Genomic DNA, 18525 nt, shown 5'->3' with positions numbered 1-18525 from the left:
AAAAATATAATGTGTCAATTTTTTATTTGAAAGTTGTTTCATATTTTCAAAATGTGAATTTAAATTTCCCAAAAAAAATTTTTTTTTCATATATTGAAAATTTATGATTCTTTATTTTAAGTGTATTTTGAAATTGAAAAATTTCTTTTTAAAAAAAAACAAAACTTTTTATTTAAACAGTTGTAGACTTTATTAGAATTAAATAAAGCATAATTTAATGTTAAAAAAAATTAATTAATTAACATAGAAATTTGTTATTAATTTCAATTTAATTAATTTTAATATAAATAATTAAATTTTTTATCCAATTATTTTTCTCTGAATCTGTAATTTTTATTATTAATTATTCACATAAAAATTTTAAAATTTGATTTGAATTTGGCGCCAAATGTTCGATAATTGAAAGTCGATATATTTTCCAAAATGGTGACGTCATTTGTGACGTGGCTTCCGGGGTAAGTAATTCCAAGTTCCTGTGTGTCCGTCGTAGGGGCACTGTTGTGTTGCCGCCAAATTATTATACAATTTTTACCAAAAAAAAAAAAACGCTTCCCCCTAAATTTAGCATTTTGTCAGTGTTTTTTTATTTTCTCGTGTTGTGCTGGTTTTTTTTTCTTTCAAAAAAGAAAAAAAACCTATTTATAATTTCATTTCAATGCAAAAAGTAAATGATAAATGTTAATCCGCATTAACATTTTAATTTGCGGACTTATTTTTTCATTTTCACACATTTATTGATAGCAGGAATGCCAAATATTTGTTTCCTGTGTGCCAGTGACGAAGGAATTTTCCTCGACATATCGGAGGACAAAACCTTTTTCAACAAAATTGAAACATGCTTATCATTAAAGGTAATTGAGAAAAAAATTTATTTATTTACTATAAGCGAGATAATTATTATATAGTAGTAGAGGTGAAATTTGCATGATGTATTTATGCGTATTTGCAAGAAAATTTTTTAGGTTATGTTATTTCTAGTCCGGGCGGTTCGGACCTTCTTTTTTTCACTATAGTAAAACTAAAACTGCATCTAGTGGCTAAAAGTTGAACGTACCCGCCGATATTAACGATAAAATGAACCGTGTGGCTTTTATCGTTTTTTCTTTTTTTCATTTGAGCTTACCAAGTTTGATCTATAAACGGGGTTTGTGATAAATTCAGTTTATTGTTCTCGTGTATATGTGTGGATTTTGTAATCGTTTTTATTGTAGTTTTTCATCACGTGAACGAGTCGCAAATTTTTTTTCTCCATAATAAATAATTTCTCTCCTCTCCTCCCCCCCCACTTCAACCCTACTTGTTTGTTTTGTATCCATCCAGTGAGGAGAGCTATTAAGGTTATGATTACTTTTTAATTTTGCAAATTTTTTTTTTTTTTTTAATTTGCATGATTTATATACGGAAAAATAACAATTTTATGATATTTTCATTGTGTATAGTAATTTTATAAAATTTTGCATTTGCGCGGAATGAAAATGGAGGTTATGTCGATTATTAAACATGTCCTCATTGAATCTTCCAGTATTTTCGTGATGGAAAAACCTCATTTTGATTATATATAAAAAATATTCTCATTTAAGAATTATTTGTGAAAGTGTTGAGTGAATGTAATTGCAAAAAGTTAAATGATATTTTTTAGAAAATAAGAATTTTATTCATATATATAATTTGCGAATTTTTTTTTTTTTTTTCTGCTCAATTTTTGTGACGCTTCGTTGTTTGCGGAAAGATTCTCAACATAAAGCGCATACATTTATTATTACCTGGTGGATAGAATTTTGCCTTTTTTTTTTTTTTTTGCAAATAAACGCTATTTGTATTCTTTTTTAAATTGTGTTTTTTTTTCGGTTGTTGTTTTTTAATTAACGAAAACTTAGAATTGTACAGTGCGATTTGTGTTTTGTTTTTGTAGGAAAAAAAAAAGAAAAGTAGTTTTCCGTCTTTCTTTCTTTCTCCATATTTATCGAGGGAAAAATGACGGAAAAAAATTGCAAGCAAATAATTTATTATTGTAAAATATTGAATTTAATTTTTTAATTTTTCATTATTATCGATCGTAAAGTTTTATTATTTATTTCTTTTTTTTATAAATTAATTTTACTAAATGAATTAACTTTTAATAATTTTCTAAATAGTAATTGCAATACTAATTTTTTATTTAATTATTATTATAATTATTATTATAATTATTATTATTATTAAAAATTTTGATATATTATTATTAATATATTATTAATTTAATGTTTAAAGAATTATTTATTTTAGTTGTTAATTAATAGTTTTAGTGAATTTCTTTTTATTTTTTCAATTATTTTGAGCCTAAAAAATTATTTAATTAATAATAATAATAATAATGAAAAAATAAATTTTGATAAATTTTTATTTATTTAACAGGCTTCTAAGGACGATGCTCTATCGACCAAGATTTGCCATAAATGCGCATACGAGGTTGATAAATGTTACGATTTTGTACATAAATATAAAGATTCACGTAAAGAGTTAGAGAAAAGTTACAAGAAAAGAAAATCGAATTGCTTCTTTTGTCAGGAAGCAGCGAGAAAGGGTTATTTTTTTAATTTAAAAAAAACTAATCAACTCAACGACGCTTTTGATAAAATTTATTATCTCTTTGATGAGGTGAGTTTTAATTTTCTCTAGAATTTAAATAGAAAAAAAAATTTTATTGCTTCCTTTTTTTTTTTACAAAATATCAATTATTTTATTAATTTATTAATAATTTAATTTAATTTATTTCTATTTTTTATTATTTTATTTATTATTGAATATTTGTAATTTTTTTTTTTGCAATTTAATTTTTGATATTATTTTATTCAAATTTTTCAAAATTTATTCTCTTTTTTTTTATATTTTCCTAGAAATTTTATTTAAATCAATATTTAGAAAATTCTTTAATGTTATTAATTATTATTATTTTTTTTTTTAAGGAAAATATCTATTATTTTATTTCTTATTTATATTTGTAATTTTTTTTCACGTTCATTAATTGTTTTTTTTTTTATTTGCAAATTTTATTATTTTTCTTCAATTTTCTCAATTATTATTTTTTGTTTTGCAAAATATCAGATTAATTCATTATTTTGCAAAAAGATTTTACTGAAAAAGAAAATTTTTTTCGTTCCAGTTGAGTGATGAGACAGACATTTTTATCTGTTTAGTCTGCCGTTATTCGATTGATCTACTTTTTGATCTTCAAACTGTATCCGAGGAAGTTTCGGAGAAATTACACAAAGTTATCGACGAAGGAATTCGAGTTGATAAATTAACAAAGGTTCGTGTTAATAAATAATTTAACAATTTTTGATTTATTTAAAATTGAATAAAAAGTATTTCATTTTTTCGCAAATATTTCCCCCCTTTTTTTTTGTGCGTACTTGACAGTGACCTTGATTTTCTTTTTTTTTTTTTTTCACAGACAAAAACAACAATTGTACGTCGCAAAACGACACGCGTGAGAAGTCCAAGAATTGGATTACAAACAATTTCCGACACGGAGAGTGATTCAAGTATAATGGCGCGTAATTCAAGAAAGATACAAACAACAGAAACTGGTAAAATGGAGAAAAAAATACGAAATCGTTTTTGCGATGAATGCCAGTCGGAAACGGAAAAAGGCGTCGATATGTTTCGTATTCATCGTACAGGACGAACTGTATGTAAAACATGTTGGATAACAATGGATCCAGAAAAAATAATTGAACGCAATAAACGTAAAAGAAATTCAAATGATGCCGATATTGTATCGTGTAAAGTATTTCTTAAAGATGTTTTACATAATTCAAATAAAAGTAAACCAAAACCATTAAGAATGACAAAACATGATAAAAATGATAAAGACAACAAAAGTCAAATAAATTATAATCGAAATAATGACGAAAGTTCAAGTAGCAGTAGTAGTAATAATAATAATAATAATAGTAGTAGTAGTAGCAACAGCAATCGATCTAGTACAAAAACAAAGGCACAACTTAAAGAATTACCCGAAATTAAAGAGACAACAAATGTTCGTTTACCATCGAGACGATTGCAAAATAAATTACCACCAAAAAAACAACAACGTAGAGAAATTATTGACATATCGAGTGATGAGGATGAAAAAATTACAAAACGAGGGAGAAAAATAATAAAATCGAAAAAAATGGAAGCAATTGAAGAGGCAAAGAAGGAAATGAAAAAAAAGGAAACTAAAAAATTCAAGAAAGAAATAAAAGAAAAGAAAGAAAAAAAAGAAGTGGAAGAAGAAGAAGAAGACGAAGAAGAAGAAGAAGAGAAACCAAGAGAAGTAAGATCGCAGAGAATTCGCAAAAGATTGGAATCAAATGAGAAAACAACACAAAAGAAAGGAATTGATAATCAAAAAACAAAAAGAGATCGTAGCAGTTCTGTTGAATCAATTGCAAGTAGTACACGTTCAAGATCAACAAAATCCGTTGAAATTGAATTACCAACGAAACGAAATGCAAGAAAACGAAATGATTCGATAACATCGGTGAGTTCAACAGCAAGTTCACGAAGAGGAACAACGCGAACTAAAAAAATTAGTGAATTTAAAAGTCCGCCGAAAGTTAAGAAATCAATGGCTAAACGATCAAAGCCATTTAAGGAAGTTGAAATAGTAAAAGAAAAGGAAATTGAAAAAGAAGAGGAAATTGAAATAGAAAAAGAGGAAATAGAAATAGAAAAAGAAGAAATAGAAATAGAAAAAGAGGAATTAGAAAAAGAAACAGAGGAATTAGAGAAAGAAATAGAAGAAAAAGAAAAACGACCCCTTACGTGCGCGGCCTGTAATACAATATTTGAATTATCCGAGGATTATTTTAAACATCAAAGAATACATTTAAAAAATTTTGACATTAAACTCGATCGAGTTCAGATTGAAAAAAAAATTATAATTTCCGAAATGAAAGAGCAAAAAAATGACGAATCGGAGGATTATGAAGTGAAAAATTCCGATTCAGGCAATAGTTCCGATAAAAACACTGAGGATGATAAAATTGAATTATCATTGGAGAATAAGGAAAGTGACACGACAAAAAAATCAAAAACAAAGGGAAGAAAAACTAAAGTTCGTGGTAAAATTATAAAGAATGAGGAAAAAATTGCCGATAATTCTTCTGTAGAAAATCTTGCCTCATCTAGTGAAAAAGAAATAGAAGAAAATTCAAAAATCGAAGAAACGAAAAATCAAGAAGAAATATCGAAAAATGAAGAACAGGAAAATTTGCAACAATCGGAAACTGAAATTCGTGTTCCTGATGATGGTTTCGTTATTCTTGATACAAGTACCGAAGATCCAGAAACAAGAATTATTCCAAGTTCCATTTCCAATTCCGAGGAACAAAATTCCGAAGAAACTGAAATTGAGACGATAAATCACGAAATTCCTAAGGAAGATGAGAAAAAAGATGAAATTCCAGAGGAAAATAACGAAGAAGAAAAAGAAGAGGAGAAAAAATCGCCGAAGATGAAATCACTATCGCCAAGAGTGGGAAAAAGAAAATCGCCAGGAAAAGGGGAATCAAAAGACAGTTCACACGATGCAATATTGTCGGATGATGAAACAATCGAGAAATCGCCATTGAAAAATCGTTCGCCACGGAAAAATAAATCGCCAATTAAAAATAAATCACCTTCAAAGGATGATAAATCAAAAATTGAATCACCGAAACTTAAATCAAGAAATAATTCAACGGATAATTACGAAGAAGAAAGAAAAGAAGAAGAAGAAGAAGAAGAAGCAACTTCAGTGGATAATGAAACGGTATTAGTGGAAGATAAAGAAACGACAAAAGAAGAAAGTAAAATAGAATTGGAAAATACGGAAAATACAGAAAATTTGAAAAGCGCAGCAGAAGTAGAAAATACAGAAAATATCGAAGAAAATATAGAAACAAAAATACAAGATGAAAAAGAATTATCAGATTCTGCAAATGTATCCGAAGATAAAGAGATAAATTCCACGGACAATGAATCTTTAAATTCACAAAAAATTGTATCGTCGAATCAATTGTCATCACCGCAAAAGGATAAATCATCTAAACGTAAATTGCGAAGAGATTCAAAAGAATCACCGCAAAAACGACGAAGAGAATCAAAAAATGATGAAACTAATGAGGATGAAAATTCACAGGAGGAAAATGAAAATCTCGAGGAATTATTGCAAAGAGAAGAATTACAAGTGATTGATGAAGTTGCAGAATCAGTGAGTTCAATAGCCGATGAGGAACAAAAAACAAAAAAAGATGATGAAGAAACTGAAAAATCAATTGAAGACGATAGTCAAGATTTTACTGTTGCCTATACTGGAAGTTCACAAGAGAGTCTTGAAATTACAACATTAAATGCCGAGGATTTAGAAACATCATCATTGCCTGCTATTTCGACAAATGAGGAATTATCACGACATTCGACATCAATACAAGATGATAAAGAAGAAAAAAAAGTGGAAGAAATCACAGAAATGGAAAATAATAGTGAAATCATTGAATTTTCGACAATTAATAATCCAACAATTAACGATCAACAAACATCATTGCCACAGGAAATTGAACAAGTTGTACAAAATGGTCTCGAGGAAATTTCCAATCAAATTCCAGTTGAAATTATTCATAATGAAGATGATAAAAATGAAAATAATGATGTTAATAAAATAACAGAGGAAAATCAAGAGGAAACAAAAGCAGTTGATACAGTTAGTGAAGTATTACAAGAATGTTTTGATATTGCAACAAAACAAAAGGATATTGAGAAAAATGTATTTTTCAATCATCCTCAACAAGTGAATATTGAGGATATTTCAAATGATGCATTAAATGGCAGTGATATGCCATCATTGGAAACCGATGGATCGGAAGACACTAATTTGTGAGTTAAATAAAAAAAAAGAGTGAAAATTGCATTTTAATTGTCTGGACAATGTATATTTTTTTTTAAATCGTATCCTTTTAAAAAAATTGGTGAGATTTTTTTTTTTCCTTGAAATAAGTGACAAAAAGAATATGAAAGGTATGAAAGATTGCTATATATATATATAAATATATTTATGTTGAATCTAAAACAAAACGAACATAAAAAAAATGATTTAATTGAAATATTATTATAATTTTAGTTTCGGTAAATTACAAATTATAATTGTTTTTATATAAATTGGAAAAAGAAAAAATATAGAGGAATATATTGTAAAAGTATAATTGTAGTTTTATTAAAACGATAATAATTTGTAAATTTAAAATTAAATTTACAAAAATATTTTTTTATTTCTTAACTTAAAATATATGTAAAGTGACTATTTTGACTTTAAAATAATTTTCATATAATTTCTTAACTTAAAATATATGTAAAGTAAATATTTTGACTTTAAAGTAATTTTCATATAATTTATAAGAAAATAATAAATTTTTTGATGAAATAAAATTTTAACGAAGCCTTTTATGGATTTAATTATTGTTCTATTGTAATTAGATGTAAAAATTTATTAAGTTAATTTATTTCTCCATTGAATTGATTAGTTTTTTTTTTTTTTTTTTTGGTTCTGTTTATTAGTAATTAATTATAAACCAATTTTTGTTATTACAATTACAAAAAAAATTATTGAAAATTACAAATTTAATTAATCATCAAGGAAGCAATTATTCCAATAATAATAATAATAATAATAATAATTATTATTATTATTACTAATATGGAAATTAATTCAGAATCAGTTATTTTATATGAAAAAAATATAATTAAAATTTTCAATTTAAATTATTTAAAATAATTTCTAAATTTTGAAGAATAATTTTGTAAAGGAGAAAAAAATTAAATTTTGTAAAAAAAAATTTAATTCAATGCATAATATATTAAATGTCAATTTTTAATATTAAAAGTAATTATAATTTGTAATTTTTAATACTAAAAAAAATTATTATAATTTATAATTTATTTAATTAAATCATAATGTAAAATTAAAGTAACTTTTTAAGATTTGAATTTTGTTTTTATTGTTGTTGTTGGTGCAGAAATAAAAAAAAAATAAAATAAAATAAAAAAAATGATTAAAATTAATTCAGTGATAATTAACTAATATTTTTAATGAATCTTCAATTTTTTTTATTTTATACCTACGATTATTTTTCGATGTATATAGCAATCTAAAAAAAAAAAAAAAAAAATCAACGCATCTCTCTCGAATTTTTGGATATTATAATAATTTTTTTTTATTAATATTATTATCTATGTTATTATTATTATTATAATTATGATTAATATTATTACTATTATTACCTATGTTATTATTATTATTATTATTATTATTATTATTATTATTATTATTATTATTATTATTATTATTATAACTATTTTTATTATAATTATTATTAGGTATATATCATTATTTCTATAATTTGAATATAGAATGCATGATAAAAAGAAAAAATGTGATGAGAAAAGAAAAAAAATTTTCAAAAATCTTTTTTTTGAAAAAATTATCCCTAAAGTGAAAAGAAAGCGAGAGAGATAAATAAAAATATATAGTTTGAGTGTAATTTTTGCAGTACAAAATAATGTACGAATATTGAAAATTGAATGTAATAAAAAAAAAAAAAAAAAAAAAATGTAAGTAATGTGACTTATAATGTACGCTGTTTTTGTAGAAAAGAAAACAATATTATATAAATATAGTCAAGAAATGAATTCTTTAAATATAGGCTTTGAATTCGTTTAAACTAATATTAATTTTTAATTTTCTACTTTCTTTTTTGAAAATTATTTTCTAATGTTCTACATTTTAAATTTGCAGAAATAAATTGTAAATTGTTTCAAATTTTTTTTTCTCTCTTTTTTTTTGTAATATTTTTTAAATGAAAATCAAAGACCAGTGCAATCGATTTTCGTTTTTTTTTTTTTTATTAATTAATAGTTAATTATTAATTTTGCAGCTTTTTTTTTCTTTTGCTTGAAATAAATTTTCAATAATTAAATTTAATAAAAAAGAAAAATTACAAATTTTTCATTGTTCTATAATATATATAAATATATATATATATATATATATATATATATATATATATATATATATATATTTGCAACATATTAAGAGTTGTATGAAAAATACTCGAATTCAAAACAAAAAAAAAAAAGAAAATTTTTTTGTAGAAACTTTTTTTCGTTTTTATTTAGTGTTTATATAAATAATGTTTTCCTGACAATATATTGCATTTCGTTTCATTGAAAAAAAAAAATTTATATATATTCATCAAAATTTGTATTTAGCAATAAATATAAATATGTATTGTGTTGTTATTAGTTGATAAGGGTTTTTAAGTTCATCTTATATTATTAATTAAAAAAAAGAAAAAAAATTAGTTCTTTTTATTGTTAAATTTATGTCCCGAACAATTATTTTATTTTAGAAATGGTTTATAATTTTTTTTTCAGTTTGAGAATTTTTTTTTTTTAATTTTATTCATATTCGACTTGTATTAAAAAAAAGAACATTGATTTTTATTTTCTATTTTTTAGTTTATAAAAAACTAGTTTTTTAAGATTTAAAATTTATTTTTTAGTTAACTAATCATTTAATTAGAATTTAAATTTAATTTGTTAATTTCTAAGAATTGTTTTTTTAAATTACAAAATAAATTTGTTAATTTTAATAATAATTATAATTAGGTTTAGATTTAAAGCAATTTTGTAAATTTCATTAATAAAATTAAATAGAAATTTTATTAATTTTAATAATAAATTTTGTTATTTTTAGCTTTTGATTATTGACTTTTATTCTTATTTTTTAATTATTTAGAAATACTAAAAAAAAATATATTTAAAAGAATTTTAGTGATTTGAATTCAGCGCTTCTTAAAAATCGTTTGCGATTAATCGATATTTAATCTAACTCTTTTTCAGCCAATCAGAAAGAAGCAAGCAGCTAGCAATTTTTTGTTATTTTGGGTTGGCATTACTGCTCATTGCAAATGGCGTCGACACAAGTAGATCAGATTTCGTTCGAGAAAATTTATACGTGTAATATTTGTATTATCATAACGTTAATTATTGATATTTTACGGTAATTTAGTTCAGTTATATATTAATTATCGAAAAATCATATAAGTTTATTGGCAGTAAAAAAAAAGAATAGTATATTTAGATAAAATTTTTTAGTACACGAAAACATAACCTGAAAAGATCATCGCAATGTCACACAAGAAAAAAAGGTAAATATATAATTCAAATTATAATACAAATTTTTTATTTTATTAATTATATAAAATATTGGGGAAAAATAAATTGATAAAAAAAAAAATTGGACTTCTATCAAAAATTATTTTCATGTTGGTAGAAGTGAAAATTTTAGATTTTGTAATCTTGGATTGGCATTACTGCTCATTGCCAATGGCGTCGTCAGAAAGTATGTAGAAGAACAATTTTTTGTTCGTTAAAATTTAATCTCAGTATTTTTTTTAATCATAATCGTTAATTATACATTTTTTTGGGTAATTAAGTGCAGTTTTTATATGAATAATCAAAAATGAATAAAAAATTTCGTGGCAGCTGTGAGGAAAAATAATTCAGGTAAATTTTATTTTCGACAAATTTTGGCATTACACTTGTTGTGACTTGTTGCATATACATATTGTGACTTCACATTACCGCTGCAATGTGGTATTTTCCCGCGTCATTTTTTTTTTGTTAAAGTAAAAAAAAATTGTTAAAAACAAATTTATAATTATTAGATGAGTTGTTTAATAATTATGAATAAAATTGAAAATAGTACAATTAAAAAAGAAGTTAAAAAAAATTATGTTGGTAGTAGTGTAATTGGTTGGTAACATTTTTGTTTGCGTTGGTATCACTGTTCACTATAGTATAGGACATTGTTGAAAGCGCGGTTGACAGTTACAGAATATTTTCTGTAAAACAAAAAAATATCTTATAATTTAAATAGAAATAACAAATTTATTTCAATAATTAACTTCAGTGTGATCTAAATATTCAGGATTTTAATTAATTTTTGTTGGTGAGATTCAAAATTTTTAATATTTTGTCAAATTTGATGACACTTTGAAATTTAACCTAAAAATTACTACTCGATGAAATTCACAATTCAATTCTACATTTCTTTGGATATTTGTCCGCCGTATTTTAGAGACAAATATTTAAAATCAAAATTTCATTAATATTTAAATTCGTATCATATATTTATCTATTTTTTTTTTATATTAATTTACAGATTTTTTTCTACTTTTGATAATGAACATTTTTTTTTTTTTTTTACTCAATTATTAGTTTACAAAATTCACAATTATCGACGAAAATAAAAATAAAAGTTATTCTTAATTATTAACAACACAAATATATTGTTAATTAATTAAAATTTACGAAAAAAATTGACATTAAGAAAAGGTTTAATTTTTATAAAATAAATTTAAGAGATAAAGAAATTAATTTTATACTTTCACGTGCGAAAAATGATAAAATTTTTTGCTGAAAATTTTTTTTGTAATTAATTACAAAGAAAGGTTGCAGTAATTTTTTTTTAGAACGATTAAAGATAAAAGAAAATATTCTTCACGTGAAAAATGATGAAATTTTTTACCTACAATTTTATTTTTTAATTATTAATTACAAAAACCGTTACAATATTTTTTTTTTAAACAAACAATTATAATTTGCATAAAAAAATATAATTTTTGATAAATGATAAAATTTTTTGCGTACATTTTTTTTTAAATAATTGATTATAAAAAATGGTTGCAGTAATTTTTTTTTGTAGACAAATAATTATAATTTACATAAAAAAAATATAGTTTTTGAAAAGAGATGAAATTTTTTGTCTACAATTTTTTTTTTTTTTTTTTTTAATTATTGATTACATAAAAAGGTTGCAATACTTTTTTTTGTAGAGAAATAATTATAATTTGTATAAAAAAAATTACCGTTTTTGAAAAGTGATACAATTTTTTGCAAAATTTTTTTTGTAGACAAATAAATAATTATAATTTTCATAAAAAAAATACAGTTTTTGAAAAGTGATTGAAATTTTTTGCCTACAATTTTTTTAAATTGTTGATTACAAAAGATGTAATTTTATTTTTAAAATTTAATTTTAATTTTTTTTTTTTTTTGTGTAAAATAATTAATTTTTTTCCTTAATTACAGGTGTCCAATTTTTGTGAATGATGGGTGCTTGTTGCGGAGCTGCTCCTGGAGGAGATCTTGCATTGCTGAGTCGCAGTTCAATGTATGTTTATCATCAATTTTTTTTCCCCTTAATTTTTGTATTTTAAAATATTGATTGATATTATTAAAAAAAAGATGTAAATTCAGATGTTCATTACATGAACATTTTGCTTTCTCTTTACGATCAGCAAAAAAATTTGCTTCCTCGTAGAGAAAGCATTAACATTAAAATAAACATACGTTAATAATATAATAATATAAACATTTGAGTATACATTTGAGTTAAATTTAAAAAATTAATTTAAATTAAAAAATCAAAATTCACATTCTAGTTGAAATTTCTAAAAATTAATGAAAAATAATATATAATTTATAATTATTTACAATTATATCGGTTTGTTTCAATGCAAGGAACACAATTATTTTATATTTAAACTTGAATTTAAATAAATACAAAATTTTTCAACTAAAATGGGAATTTTTTTTTTTTTTAACTTTCATTAATTTATTAAATACATGTTTCAATATAGAAAAAAAATTGTTTCCGCCAATTTGAAAATTTTTATAAACGAAAGTACTACAAAGCTTCATTCACGAGGAAGCAAAAATTATTAATTAAATTAACAAAATATTTAGATTTAGAAATATTTATAAATAATAACTACTGCTAAAAAAAAAAAATTTGTTGAAAATTATAAACAAAATTCCATTAGAAAAAAACCATTAGAAAATAATTTTCAATATTTTTCAGAAATATTAACTGCAATAAAAAAAAATTAGTTTTTTTATTGTAGGGTCAACTGGGGTAAATCCGAACGCTTTTAGTAAGTTTCAACAATAACATAAGTTTTTTCTTTAAAAAAAAAAATACTTCCGGTATTCTGGTGCATGAAGTTGTTACTTTACTTCCATAGAACAATTTTATGGGGTAGAAAAAATTTTTGATAAATTACAATCGCAGGAAACTTAGCGTTCGTATTTACCTCGATACTTTGCAACTTTCCTAAAATATGGGGGTAAATACGAACGCCACTGTATTTCAGAAAAATCTTAGGGAAAATAAATTTAAAGTATTGCAATTGTTAAACTTATATAAAAACTCAAAAAAAATACGATAATAAACCTATTATGTAATAATGCATCATATATAAATACAAAAATCAAACAGGTTAAAAATTAAAATGCATTACACAATTAAAACCTTCAATAACTTTATCAAATCATAACGGATTTTTGCAAAACTTGGTACAGAAAGTATTTTGGAGTGATTGAATGTAAATACAAAAATAAAAGTCAAATTTTTTAAATTCAAAATGGCGTACTTTCCTAAAACTTATTTTTAAAAATGATCAAATTTGCTAACCCTGAAACCCCCCGAGTAACAATTTTCGAGCGAATCCAATGAATTTTTTAATTCTCGTCCGCCATTTTGAATTTTGAAAAACTGACTTCAAATTGGTAATTAGCGACCCCAAAAACCGTAGAATACCAAATTTTATTAAGATCCTGTAAAACTTTTTTCAACAAACCATTTGGCAAAAAAAAGTGGAACACTCCTTCGAGAGAACAGAGATTAAGTTTCTGCTTATTAATTACTAACGAGGATACGTATAGAAAGAAAAACTTTTTTCTATGTACTTTTATAATGTTAAAATAATAGTGTAATCAAATAAAAACAATTTTGTGTGGCTTTGATGTAAAAAAAAATTATTAAAAATACCGTTCGGATTTACCCCAGTTTTCCAATTTTTTTGGGTAAATACGAACGGTCTGATATTATTAATAAAATTTTACAGAAGGCAAAAATCAAAAATAGTTTCTGTTCTAGTATTCATAACAAACAATTATAAATAATAAAATGAATTTTTAGCTTCTTTTTCTTCAAATACGAGACAAAATACTGAAAGAGTGTCATCTTTGATTTTCAATCTTTTTTGCAATACTTGTTATCTTTGTTTATGCTGTTGCTAATTAACAAACAAAAAATGGGATAATACTTAGAATCTCTTCAAGAGGATCTGGGGTAAAAATTCTCATATCGAACTTATTTTTAAAAATTTTAATTAAGCTGAAATAATTAGCGTTCGGATTTACCCCCCGTTCGGATTTACCCCGACTGACCCTAATATTTATAATTATTGCTGATACGATATTAAATGTTTATATTTATAAATATTAATTGTTTTTTTTATAATAATAATTATTAGGAAATAGAATAATTATTAGAACAATGTAATAACTGTTAATATTTAGGATTTTTAATATTTAATTTTCCACATAAAACATAATGAATTTTATTTATTTTTTTTTTTTTTCAGGCATTTGGTCAAGAAGATTTTTTCATATTTAAAAAGAGGATATGCAGTCATCGTATTTTAGACACTACGCAGAAATTGTCTCATATAGGTGAGGTTTTTTTTTTCAATATAATTAATTTTATAAAATTTAAAAATTATAATTGACTTAAAATTCACACATAAAGTATATGTAACTGCTTTTAATTATTTGTTAATTAATTAAATTAATTTTAAATTAATTTCAAATTAATTTCAGATTAATAAAATTAACTCAGAATTTTGATAATGTTTTCAAAAAATAATTATTATTGTACAATTTAGTTTTCTAATAATTTTTTTTTTTTTTTATTTTTTCAGGTCCATTTCAATTTTTCCAAATATATCTGAAAAGACTAGGAAGGATGTGGAAGAAGAAAAGTGGTCCCTGCATACAGTTTTTTTTTATAAATTTTTTTTTTGCATTTTTTATTACTTTTTTTTTATATAATTTTTTTTTTGTGGCTCCCAACCTTTCGCAGAAGTGCGATGAAGTTGAGGGATCTTTGGGAGTTGACCTGAAGCGCTCGAGAAGTGGCGATGACGTTATTGCCCCAACGTTGGGATGATTCGCCGATCGTTGAGTCGTTTTTTATTTAACCCCTTCCCTGTTTAAAACAATTTATTATTTTTTATAAATTCAAAAAAAAAAAAAAAAAAATAGAGTCATAAATTGAAAATGAATTTTTTTTACATTTATAAATTTTATATTTTATTAATTTTTATTTTATAAATTTTGGAATTCATTTAACTATTTAGAAAAATAAATGTTGATGGAGATAAAAATATTAAAAATTAGAAAAATAAAAAAACAGGGAAGGAATTTTGACAACATAGTGACAGCATTGACAAAATTTATTATTTTCTAGTTATTTTTTAGGGGTAATCTAAAAAAAGAAGCTTGTGATATTTTCGAAAATTATCCCCTAAAAATTTCTAACACTTTCCACATTCTAAAATATTACATGCTTCGTAGATTACTACCTTAATACTACGTAAATTAATATTATTGTCAATGTTTTTTTTTTTTTTTTCATTGTTTATGAGAAGCAATTTTTCAAAACCTGATAAATCCATTTTTGATAATTAAAAAAAAATTCATTTAAACATGATTTTCATCAATAATATGTTGAATTATGCATAGAAATTGTGTTTGTAAATAAATTTTTAAAAATAGATTTATCAGGTTTTGAAAAAAACTTTCTATGCTATTTATTTATTAGTGTATTTTAAATATTTTAAAAATATTTTTGTAATTTTTCTTATTGAGTCAAAGTAATTTTCTTTCTTTAAAAAAAATTAATATCGAGTCAATAGTAATTTTCTCTTTTTATTAAAAAAGTAATTTAAACTAAATTTACAAAATTTTAATTTAAATAATTTAATTAATTAATATTTTTAACAATATTTCAAATATTAAATTTTATAATTATAATTCATAAAAATTAAAAATTAATGCATGTGGAATTAAAAATTAAATGTTTTTTTTTGATAATTTTTTTTTTAATGATTTATAAATAATTTTTCAATATTAATTAACTGTTTTTTCTTTTCAGAAAAAAAATCGCTCAGGTGACGGTTGCGTCCCGGGACGTTATCCCTAGTGTAGGTCATTTTTGCACCTGGGCGATATTATTTCCGTTTTAAATATATTTTATTTGTATAGATAGGAAATTCGGGAAAAGTAGAAAAGAAAATTTTTTTCGTTTTAAATATAGCAATAGGAAAATCGGGAAAAAGTAGGCAAGAATTTTTTTTTTTCGTTTTAAATATAGCTGTAGGTAGGGAAATCGGGTAAAAAAAAAATGTAAGTAAAAAAACAAGTAACTGGAAGTACCAGTGAAAATTTTTCTTTATTCAATTTTTTAATATTTATTTTTTGTCACTATGTTGTCTTATATTTTAATATTTTGTAAGTTTTTTTTTTGTGAATTTTTTCATAATTGATAATTATTTTCAGTTAAATCATCGTGGTGAGCAATAATATTTCTTTTCAATTTTAATTTTTTCAGTAATTTATTATATTAATCTATTAATATATATATATATATATATATATATATATATATATATATATATATATATATATATATTTATTATACTAAAATTTATCAAAATTTTAACAAAAAATTTAGAGAATTTATAATTTTAAATTGAATTTAAATTTTGTTTATTTGCTATTGCAAATTTTTCGGTTCCTTTTTTTTTTTTTGGCAATATTACTCAGCTTTGCGATCAAATCGCAGTTGTTTTATTTTTTTTTTTTTACTGTGAGTGTTATTAATATTTTTGAGTAATTAATATATTCAAAATATTACCACTTCACTAATTTTCGGTATACCGGGAAATATACTGAAATAAAATTATCATTGATTTAAAAAAATCATGTAATTATTTGATTCACTAATTTTTGTATTTTCAGAAAATTTATTTCAAAATAGTAAATTTTTTTTTTGAATCAAAAAAAATATTGACTCAAATATGCATTTTTTGATTCAATACTATTTTTTTCTGTAAGTGATGTGAAACAATAAATTTTCCTATATTTATAAAAAAAAAAATAATAACTTCAAAACAGGCAAGTAAGCACAAATATTGTTATTAAAAAATTAGTTTCAAATTTTACTAATAATTAATTCTTTTTTTTCAGCTAAAGGTACTTTGAGGATTTATGAGAATTTTAATTATTCTAAAAGAAAAAGTGTAAAAATAAAAATAAACACCAATTTAAACGTTTGCAGTTTACCAACTGCAGATTAATATTTATTACATGAGATAAATATATTATATATATATATATATATATATATATATATATATATATATTAACGAAAAAAGATGATGATAACAATAAAATAATAATAATAATATGCAATATTCTATACGTATTAAACGTTCACTAACAAAAATCAATTTATACAACAATGTACAAAAATTGTGTACGTTGAGACGATTATTATCCGATTTCAAATTATGGATAAAAAAAAAATATTTGCACTTTGACTATACACGAGTTTGTTTTATATTCCAGGTACACTATTTGAAAAAAAAATACCCGCGTTTTATTTGTTATTTTCTTTCTTTCTTTTCTTTTTTTAATGGGCCTTAGCCATTGGTCTTCTTGGCTCTAATTTAACTTTAAAACCTTCGGCACGTTTTAGAATGATATCAGCTTGCAGTCTAAAGTCACATTCTTTAACTGTTGATTGAACACGGAAATTCCTTAGGATTGTTGAGAGGAGAATTTTCAATTTTAACATTGCATATTTACGTCCAACGCACGATCTTGGACCAGCTGAGAATGGAACAAATGCATAATAATGACGATTTGCAGTTTTTTCTGGTAGGAAATTATCTGGATTGAAGACATCTGGATTTGGATAAATATTTGGTTGACGATGTAATTTTATTGTGGCTACAACAACAGTGCATCCAGCTGGAATAATATAGTCACCGGATGCTGGAAAAAAAAGGAAATTTTTTTTTTGGTAATTTTTTTCTTTTTGCTTTGGAAAATTAATTTTCTGTTAAATAATAGAAATAAGGGAAAATTAGTTTTTTTGTTAAATAATGAAAAATTAACTAACCGAGTTTTAAATCTGATTTTAGTTCACGAGCAATTATTGGTACAGGTGGATACATTCGGAGAGTTTCCATGAGGCAACGCTCGAGATATTTCATCTCAAGGGTATCTTGAAAGGTGGCTGGTCTATCGCTGTCACCGAAAATTTCATCTAATTCTTGAATAACTTTCTCTTGAATTTCTGGATGACATCCCATCATTGAGAGGAAGAAACTGGATCCAGCAGCCGTTGTATCGTGACCCTATAATGAGAAATATATTTATTTCTATCAGGATTTCAAGAAGTAAGATTTTTAATTTTTCATTCCTTTTTGGCAAAGAAGTGAAATTTATTTTTCCAAGTAGGAAAAAAAATTATTATTCTATCGAAATAATTAATTTTTGACAAAAGGATTCGATGTGAGAAAAAATATATTTTTTATGTGGAATTTG

General features: G+C 23.1%; 3 protein-coding genes across 7 annotated transcripts in view; 2 read left to right on the top strand and 1 right to left on the bottom strand.

Moving 5' to 3' along the window:
• Positions 1-477: 477 nt before the first annotated feature.
• On the top strand, positions 478-8612 carry LOC127289241 (myb-like protein X). The gene is made up of 4 exons (XM_051317054.1): positions 478-851; positions 2395-2637; positions 3143-3289; positions 3434-8612. The coding sequence occupies exons 1-4, from the start codon at positions 747-749 to the stop codon at positions 6884-6886; spliced, it is 3948 nt and encodes a 1315-aa protein (XP_051173011.1). The 5' UTR covers positions 478-746; the 3' UTR covers positions 6887-8612.
• A 1366-nt stretch (positions 8613-9978) lies between these two features.
• On the top strand, positions 9979-15555 carry LOC127289272 (uncharacterized). 3 transcript variants are annotated; one of them, XM_051317104.1, is made up of 5 exons: positions 9979-10063; positions 10159-10211; positions 12157-12238; positions 14496-14583; positions 14832-15555. In XM_051317104.1, the coding sequence occupies exons 2-5, from the start codon at positions 10192-10194 to the stop codon at positions 15077-15079; spliced, it is 438 nt and encodes a 145-aa protein (XP_051173061.1). In that variant the 5' UTR covers positions 9979-10063; positions 10159-10191; the 3' UTR covers positions 15080-15555. The 3 variants fall into 3 exon arrangements, 1 of the variants encoding a protein (XP_051173061.1); XR_007844145.1 differs by lacking the exons at positions 9979-10063; positions 10159-10211 and adding an exon at positions 10408-10569; XR_007844146.1 differs by lacking the exons at positions 9979-10063; positions 10159-10211 and adding an exon at positions 10889-11014.
• A 1681-nt stretch (positions 15556-17236) lies between these two features.
• LOC127289237 (cytochrome P450 4g15) overlaps positions 17237-18525 on the bottom strand; it is a 267349-nt gene continuing 266060 nt past the window's right edge. For all 3 annotated transcript variants that reach the window (XM_051317048.1, XM_051317049.1, XM_051317047.1), the window contains 2 exons: positions 18098-18335; positions 17237-17970 (listed from right to left, as the gene is read on the bottom strand). In XM_051317048.1, coding sequence (XP_051173005.1) covers positions 17606-17970; positions 18098-18335 — 603 coding nt within the window. In that variant the 3' untranslated portion in view covers positions 17237-17605. The remainder of the gene's footprint in view (positions 17971-18097; positions 18336-18525) is intronic.

Source organism: Leptopilina boulardi, unplaced genomic scaffold, assembly GCF_019393585.1.
Source record: "Leptopilina boulardi isolate dan_hultmark-lab unplaced genomic scaffold, ZJU_Lbou_2.1 LbouV2_40, whole genome shotgun sequence".
NCBI classification, from domain to species: Eukaryota; Metazoa; Arthropoda; class Insecta; order Hymenoptera; family Figitidae; genus Leptopilina; species Leptopilina boulardi.
Note: the sequence above shows the minus strand (reverse complement) of the source record. Positions and strands in the feature narration are given on the sequence as shown.

Bases quoted from the DNA above. Each gene is read 5' to 3' on its own strand.
- LOC127289241 (XM_051317054.1), top strand. From the start codon at position 747: ATGCCAAATATTTGTTTCCTGTGTGCCAGTGACGAAGGAATTTTCCTC. The intron at 852-2,394 runs GTAATTGAGAAA...TTTATTTAACAG, and splicing joins AAACATGCTTATCATTAAAG to GCTTCTAAGGACGATGCTCT. The intron at 2,638-3,142 runs GTGAGTTTTAAT...TTTTCGTTCCAG, and splicing joins TTTATTATCTCTTTGATGAG to TTGAGTGATGAGACAGACAT.
- LOC127289272 (XM_051317104.1), top strand. From the start codon at position 10,192: ATGTCACACAAGAAAAAAAG. The intron at 10,212-12,156 runs GTAAATATATAA...CCTTAATTACAG, and splicing joins ATGTCACACAAGAAAAAAAG to GTGTCCAATTTTTGTGAATG. The intron at 12,239-14,495 runs GTATGTTTATCA...TTTTTTTTTCAG, and splicing joins TTGCTGAGTCGCAGTTCAAT to GCATTTGGTCAAGAAGATTT.